Here is a 9045-nt window from a genome sequence, read left to right on the forward strand (position 1 = left end):
CATTCATAACATTTGAAGTAGTGTGACAAAAACAAGGAATGTTGCAGCTAAACGAGAGAAAAACAAGATGCATGACCAGGAATGGATGTAAATAATAAATATTAGTATTACATAGTTATAAACTTGCTTCAGATATCATATTCAATGTTTCAAAATAGAGAATTTTTATCTTAACATGTACATAGCATAACAAATTTAGTATTTATATGCTTTAGATCACTTTAAACTTTGACAAAATACAGTGTACATGTAAATTAATTTTTTGTAACAAGTGAAATGCGTACAGGTATCACATCAACTTAATATATATGCCCACCTTTCATACTAGTTGTTCCTGAGCTGCCGTGCATTTTTTCATTAGTTGCTTGGTGTCTCTGTACAGAACAGTCCTCCATATTATCTAAAAATATGCAATATAAATCAAAACAATGATCAGAATTTTGGTTTTAAAAGTAAAGCAAAAGGTGCCCTCCCCTTTAGAATACATTACAAAAAATTGTCCTCTTATTATTACAAGAGAAAATCAATAGTATATAAATTTTCCTAATCCTAAGCTTATGATAGATATTTTTTTTGAAAAAGATCATTATAGTTCATCACCTGTAGAGGTGACTATAAACGGTTGAGGGGATGATAAAATATACAAATTAATTGGTTTAAGAATGTGTCTGGAATTAGGGGGTGAACAAAATAGTATATAATTTTCCTCATTCTAAGCTATCAGTAAAATTTAGAACAAGAGGCCCAGGGGCCACAGTGCTCACCTGAGCACATCGGCTAGGAAAAAGCACATATCAGATCAGAACTAAAAGTTTACTGAGGTAGGGGGGGGGGGCTTGAATTTTAACCCCCCCCCCCCCCCCAGGGGATGATGATTTGAACAAACTAGAATCTACATTATCTGAGGATGATTCCATATAAATATTACTAATCATGGCTTTGAAGTACTTGAAAAGAAAATTTAAAAGGTTTCCCTATATTTTCCTACGTAAAACTTTGATCAGCCATATTGGCCCCACCCTACCCCCAGGGGTCATGATTTGAACAAAATTGAATCTACACTTCCTGAGGGTGATTTCAGATGAGTTTCATTTCTCCTGTCTCGATGGTTCTTGAGAAGAAGATTTTCAAAGATTTTTCCAATATATTCCTATGTAAAACTTTGATCGCCATATTGGCCCCACCCTATCCCCAGGGGTCATGATTTGAACAAACTTGAATCTACATTACCTGAGGTAATGATTCCACCTAAGTTTCATCTTTGAGGATGATTCCACATGAGTTTCATCTTTCCTGGCCCAGTGGTTCCTGAGAAAAAGATATTTTAAAAATGCCATTAATTTTCCTCTAATTCATATTTATCTCCCCTTGGAAAAGGGCGTGCCCCTTCAATTGAACAAACTTGAATCCCCTTTACTCTAGAATACTTTGTAGCAAGTTTGGTTGAAATTGGCCCAGTGCTTCTTGAGAAGAAGATTAACATGTGAAAGTTAACGACGACAACAACGACTACAACAACGACAGACAACGGACAAATTTTGATCAGAAAAGCTCACTTGAGCCTTTGGCTCAGGTGAGCTAAACAAGAGGCCCACGGGCCTTATAGGTCACCTGAGTATCATGTAACAACTTTCCAGCGATTGTATTTGGTTCGTGTTTTAATCCAAAAACCATGAAATTCACAAATTTTGAAAGAGGCACCATTGCTTATCAATGGGCAGATTTCAAAGCATTAATTTATTTTTAGTCAAAGTACCCCCCTGGTACCCCTGACCCAGCAGCCCTGAAATTATCTATTTTGAAAGAGGCCCCTTTCTTCATTATAAGGCCAGAATTTTTTTATGCTTAGGTTTAGTTATGAAGAAGGAAATAAAAAAATTTTTTGATAAATCAATTATTAACATTTGTACATTCTTTTTTTTATGCTATCCTAACATAATGCTTTCAAATAGGAAAGTACAACATTTAATTGCTTATTTCATCATCTGCCATTTTGGGCCAGTTATATAAATTTTGTGATGTTGATCAAAATATATTTTAAAAAATCAATTCTTTAAAAGTCTTTCAATATGTCTTCATTTTTTTTAATATGTGTTAATATGTGTTAGGTGAATGTGTAGACACTATTCTAAAATTTACTTGATGCCTAAAATTATAATTCCTATCATAAAACAGACAGGGAGTATAGGGGAGTAGGGTGAACATTTTTTCAATTAAGTGTGAAATAATTTTTCTGGCTGATACAAATGATACTAAATGCCTGTATATATTTGTATATTCTTGCCTTTTAATCTGTTAAATTTTTTTTATTTCTTCAGGTTATTGTTTATTTCTTCCTCAAATGGACTTAACTTCTCCCATAGTTTTATTCATTACATCTGATGCATAAGCAACCCTTTTCTGAAGAATGATACTGTAAGCTACAACAAAGACCTAAACACTGTAGCTGGCAATATGCAATAGCTACCACGGGCAGTTTAAAACCCGGGGGAGGAAAATAATTTACAGACAGATACTTTTGAAACGAATACATAATTATCTCACCAGCATGTCATTGTGCAACAAAGTCGTCAGCATTTAATTTGTCCTTTGAACGGGTGAAACGTTTTGAATGGCACTCTTATCGATGAATTTTACACTAAACCAAGCTATCTTCTCAGACCTGTCACCTAGCTTTATTTACCCGCCGTTTCATCGTAAAAGCGGAAGTGCGAGTTCGTAAATTTGAAATCTCGATCCCGACTCAAATTGACCCTGACATGGGAAAAAAAAAATTGTTGTATTTTTTTCTGAAAATTCAAAACCTTGAGCGGAGGGTTTATAAAACTGAAAATAAAATAAATCCTGGCCTTAAATATGTAATTAGATCATTAGCATATTAACCAGGAGCAAAGGATAAGATGTTCAAAGAATTCATGCATTTCACTATATAATCATTAGAGCCCCACCCTAAAACAAGAACCCCTGACCCTGGGGCCATAAAATTCACAATTTTGGTAGAGGCACTCTTGCTCATCATAACTATGTACTTAGTTAGTTTATTTAATACCCAGGAGCAGAGAAGAAGATTTTCAAAGAATTCATGTATTTTCACTATATAATCAATAGAGTCCCGCTCTATCACCAGAACCCCTGACCCTGGGGCCATAAAATTCATAATTTTGGAAGAGGCACTCATGCTAATCATAACTATGTACTTAGTTAGTTTATTTAATACCCAGGAGCAGAGAAGAAGATTTTCAAAGAATTCATGTATTTTCACTATATAATCAATAGAGCCCCGCCCTAACACCAGAACCCCTGACCCTGGGGCCATAAAATTCACAATTTTGGTAGAGGCACTCTTGCTCATCATAACTATGTACTTAGTTGGTTTATTTAATACCCAGGAGCAGAGAAGAAGATTTTCAAAGAAATAATGCATTTTCACTACCTACTTATTTAGCCCCACCCTAGCACTAGAACCCCTGACCCCAGGGCCATGAATTTCACAATTTTGGTAGAGGACTCATTGCTGATTACAATCATGCAAACAGTTTGACTGCTTGACGTCCAGGAGTAAAGAAGAAGATTTTTAAAGATTGCATTAATTTTAGTGGTTTTGGCCCCACCCCTCAAGCCCCAGGGGGGCAGGGACCATGAAATTCACAATTTTTGTTCCCCTTCACCTACAGATGCTGTATACAAAATTTGGTTGAAATTGGTTTAGCGGTTTCAGAGAAGAAGCTGAAAATGTTCAAATGTTAACACACGACGGACGACGGACGCCGGACGCCGACGGACAAACACGGATGGCAATAGGTCACCTGAGTGACTCAGGTGACCTAAAAAGGATTGAATATAATTTTTAACATGTTTGCCAGCTGTTATATGCCCAAAGCCTAAAGTAAAAATTTGTTTGTTTGCAGTTGCCCACTGACTCACTGAAAATGCACCTGATTTAAACTTCTTTTCATCCAATTTGTATTTTTTTTTCGGGGGGGGGGGTTATGCTATCAGGATATTGAAACAGTTTCATTTTCTATTTTTGTTTATCAATAAGTGGCTTATAACAAGTGGATTTTTTAATGTTTAAAAAGCATATTTTTTAAAACAGAAATTTCGTGGTGGGAGGGGGGGTGTGTGTGTGTCAAGATGAGGGACTGTAAACCCCCCCCCCCCCCCCGGAATTTGCAGTTATTAAATTCATATACTTAACCAAGTAAAATGTGCCCTTCAATCCCTCTAGAAAACGCAGACACCCTCCACAATGCCGATCGGTGTTAAGTTGGTATAAACAGTCAGGTAAAGGTTAGAAGCATTAGAATTCAAAACTACTACCCCCCCCTCCCCCTCCCCCCCCACATACACACCCTCACCCTCACACACACACACGAAATAAGTTTTTCACGTTTGGGCGAGTTGTGTTTTTTTGGCTTGTCTGGAAATATTTTTTTATGGGGATGGACAACCTCCCCACCGGAAAAAATTCCTGGATCCACGACTGATTATACTAAGGAAAATGTATTTACAAACTGGATACCCACTGGTGACCTTGTATTTTACTTACATGTATGATTGTTTAGTAAAAGCTTCGATTTTCCATGGGTATTGGACAATGTATGAATGAATACTTTCTACAAAAAAGATCGTTTCGAACCTTTACCTGAAACAGGGGACTCCGAATCACACCAAAAGCTGACTCCCTGAATTTTAAGGACACAATATCGGCCATTGAATCCCTTTTCATCACAGCCTGGGGGCGACTTCACGCCGGGGTTGGTATCTCGACACTTAATTTTCTAAATTAAAATTAGTATTATGGATTATTTACAATTGTATGTTAATTGCTTTAATATTTTACTTATTTTTTTTTAATTTCATTTTATGATTAAGCAGGAATTGCAATAAAAAAACGTACCCCGTAATACTCGTCGCAAAATTCTCCTTTATAGTTTTCCTTACATTCACATTTTGCATCCAAGGAGGCCAAATCTGAGGAGGGAATTAATGTGCCATTGTTCTGACATGGTCCGTTCTTTGTGAAGCTATATTCTCTACAGAAATCCACTGGAAAGAAAAGATTAGAGTACTTGCACTAACTCCTTTTAGAGTAAGAAATATTAAAAAAAAAAACATAAAAATAATAGAAAAAAATAAAATAATTAAATAAATAAATAAAATAAAAAAAAAACGTTTTTTCTTCCTAGTGGTATATAAAACCTACCTGTCACATGGTCCAAGCTACCATTCTTCTTGGGATCGGAAAGATCACACACATCCTTTATTCCTAATTCGTACATGTAAAAAGAACATATACATTTTGGGTGAAGAAAGTAGCCGTTACACTGTGCTCTTTTCTCTGTGAAACCTACAAAGCAGACGTGTCAGATGAAATTCTAACACTACTTTTACTTGCATAAGAGAAATGTAGATTATTAATATTACATTAACATTTAAAGAATTATATATAGAACCTAAATTTGTAGCAAGTTTTGTTGAAGTCAAATATAAACTAAAAAAGTACAGGTTGTGGCATTTAAATAGACTCGCATATGTTAAAAGTACTTTTGCTACACAGCTAAACGGAAATAAGTGTCTTAATTAAGTCTATTTCATAGTACATTGATATATATGTAAACTGTAGAAGCACAGTTTTATAGTAATTGGAGACCTTCTAATGCAACACTGCTCATCGAGATTGAAAAAAGAAAGGCCACTTGAACTGTATATCTTTGTGTAGTACTATATGCAATCCTGAGCAAGGGCAGGGAATTGAATATTTATTACACAACCTACAGAACAATTCCAATCACAAGCACCTGACGAATGGATCGTGTAATCCCCCACCCCCTTCAGCTTCTGAGAATTTTATTAGGCACAAAAAATTATCAAAAATGCATGATTTCCTAGTCTATCATTGCATGTATCTTTTATTTCGATATCTGATATCATTTTCCACTTTCATTAAGATGAAGAGATTTGCCTCATAAGTTGTGTAAAAATACTTTTTAGACTAGTATTTTATATACATATAAGGCCAATCTATAATCAAAATCTTAACTGGAGGGGGGGGGGAGGGAGGGGGGCATCCATTTGTCAGGTGCCTGTGAATCCTATAAGATACATGTATTATGAGATGTTAGGACTAAAATTTTGTAATATATTTGACTTGATGAAAATAGCTTTATCATATTATTATTAACAAAGATATCAATTTTTTAAATGAACTCTCACCATCAATTGGAAGTTTACATCTTTCACGATAGTTTGTTCTATTGAAAAATGCTGCAATAGGGAAAAACATAATTAATACAAAGACAATAATTAATCTCTTTTATTTTTTTTTAAATATACCCGTATGTCTATATATTATCATCCCTAAGAAAATTTTACCTACATTGCATACAAAATCCGTCCTGTGTACAAGATTCAAGAAAAGAATATACATGTAAATAGAAAATATTGAAATATTGACTTACGCTCTTCCCTTCTGACAATCTGCTCTACTTTTACTGCACATTCTGAAATATAAATTCTCTAGTTGCACATTTCCTCCAAATTTTCATTATCCCATATATATTTAAGCTTGAACTACGAATTTGAGATACGAACTAAAATGTTTAACAGTCATCATGTAAGTACGATATCATAAGGGAGAGTAACTTTCAATTCTTTAACAAAGGCACTGGCATATTAAGATGGGGGGCACCTTCCCCCTTTTTCGTCTTAAATATACTTATGATTTAATATATCAATTTTTCTGGTGTTGTTGTGGGCCCCTACCCTGACCCCTAACTGGTCACCCCCTCCCCTGATTTCAAGATTCATGGATCCGCCACTAATAGCACTTTTTAAAAGTACAATTTCACCCCAGCTGACTTTACAGTACGACAGACAGCGAACATTCTTTTAAACTTGGGCTATCTGAAATGTATTGTCGCAAACCACGGCCATTATGTTCGATCCTCTCCCGAACCCTGGAGAGAGCTATATGCGGACTCCGAACCATGGCTTGAAACGGTTTCTGTAAATGATTCATTTCCGTATGCCAAAGATCAGTTTAACTTTCTTCAAACCTTGTGTTGGCATTGACAAAAAAGTTATATCCGTTTACTAAGATCTAATAAATATATTAAATATATGGTTTGGAAAGAAAACTAAGTACCTAATGTATACGGTATTCCTACTAAATGTATAATATCATATAAACAAGGTCATATTTGTATTGAAAACCATTTTGAAATTATTACACAATTCAGTTTATGTTTGATTATTTTGTGCACTTCAGTAATCGTTCTTTGGCGCCGAACTTTTAGTGGTTGCTAAGATCGTAAACATATTGACTTCTGGGACTTTGGGGAAGCTTCTTTACACCAAGTAAAAGCTCTTTTAAATGGTAATATTAATACAATTCCACCTCTCTGGCGATATTCCGTAATTCGGAACGAATAAATGGTTCACAACTACACACATTTGCTTATACAGTGTATTTGTGTCCATTTTTAAAGGAAACTTAAAAAGTTTACATAGATATTATATATGTTAAGGTTCAAATAGTTGAACGGGCTTTGCCATACATTGTCACTAGGGAGATTGCATTTGAATCCAATATAAGACCCCCCCCCCTCTTCAAAAAATTTCAATAAGATAACATAAAAATTGAGTACTGAGTATATTTCATAACAAATGAGCAATCATTATTCTATGCCATACTATAATACCTTAAAAAATATATACATGCACTCAAGCATATTATGTTAATTTTCAGCATACATACACGTAGGGTATACCGGTTTTATATATAATCATAGAAAAATCCCTCTGACCTTCGGCTTTGACTGACGAAATCAATGCAACTAAAATCGTACACTTGATGCAAGTCCAACCAGCCATCAATGATTCATATCTATAAAAAAAATAATAATTGTTTTAGCACTACCGGGTATTATTTTACTTTAAATTAAGAGGTAAAGTTTTTAGGGTATATTTAAAAATTAAAAAAAAATCCAAACCATCAAACATTTTTCTAACAAACCAGGCAAATCATGTTATAATCATTTTATTATGCATATTTATGGATCAGCTTTTTTTTTTTTTTTTTTTTCCAAACGTATATATTTTCCGTTATTATAAAAAGGGAAATCATTAAGTTTTATTTGTACTAAATATATGTTATTTAGACTTTTGCTACAATTTTTATTAACCATCGGGCTTAATATAGTTGTTTCGATTTGTAAGAGTTTATGCAATGTCCAATATTTAAAACAAAACAGAACATTTCTTTATCAAATGAAACTCCTACTCTTTACCTGTGATAAAAATAGATTTTTTTTTTTTTTACTATATACGTCTAAAAGGAGAATATCAATTTTTTAAATATACAAAATTATTGATAAATTATAAGCTAAAAAAAACTTGCATCTAGAAGCATCCATAAAACAGTATGTTCTATACAAAAAAACTTTCTATTTCCTTTCTCCTCTTGAACAGATCGAGAGTGTATATTTAGAGGGAAAAAAATCGTACATGCATATTGATAACTCCAAAATAAAATACAGTATTTCAAACACATTAGGTCAAATTAATATTTCACACATTTTATGAATATTTAATAAGTTACTTTCATTTTAACAATATACAGAAGCATTGCGTTTATAGGGTGGAAAACGACCCCTCTAACTTTTAAAGATAATTTTCCACAGACATGCACTGTATACTTACATGGTAATGTTTCCATTACATTGTCCTAGTCGGAGATAAGTATTAATAAACAGCCACCGAAATTAACACAGATCATTACACTCGGCGTCGCCTTTGGATCTCGTCATCTGTAGAGGAAATGATATATATACAGTAATCAGTTTACGCAATCAGCTGTGAGAGTTATTTATTTAACATATTTCAATCATTGTATTGTGTATTTTAATGTAAAAACGGTACATATATACGTAAACATTGTGTCCCTAGAATGGAAAATGTACTGGTAAAAAAAAATTGCCAGTCATGTACATGTATATACATACTTTTTTAAATTCACAAGGAAAAATGGCGGGGTACCTCGGT

General features: G+C 34.0%; 1 protein-coding gene across 1 annotated transcript; it reads right to left on the bottom strand.

Annotated features, from left to right (window-relative positions):
• Window positions 1-3: 3 nt before the first annotated feature.
• On the bottom strand, window positions 4-8831 carry LOC134261846 (uncharacterized). Its single transcript, XM_062744237.1, has 9 exons — window positions 8704-8831; window positions 7809-7888; window positions 6462-6503; window positions 6217-6267; window positions 5207-5350; window positions 4901-5049; window positions 4646-4781; window positions 317-400; window positions 4-47 (listed from the first exon to the last, which is right to left on the bottom strand). The coding sequence occupies exons 2-9, from the start codon at window positions 7873-7875 to the stop codon at window positions 4-6; spliced, it is 717 nt and encodes a 238-aa protein (XP_062600221.1). The 5' UTR covers window positions 7876-7888; window positions 8704-8831.
• Between the last annotated feature and the right edge of the window lie 214 nt (window positions 8832-9045).

Source organism: Saccostrea cucullata, unplaced genomic scaffold (assembly GCF_032062105.1).
Source record: "Saccostrea cucullata isolate Sc308-1 unplaced genomic scaffold, CSIRO_AGI_Scuc_v1 ctg11951, whole genome shotgun sequence".
NCBI classification, from domain to species: Eukaryota; Metazoa; Mollusca; class Bivalvia; order Ostreida; family Ostreidae; genus Saccostrea; species Saccostrea cuccullata.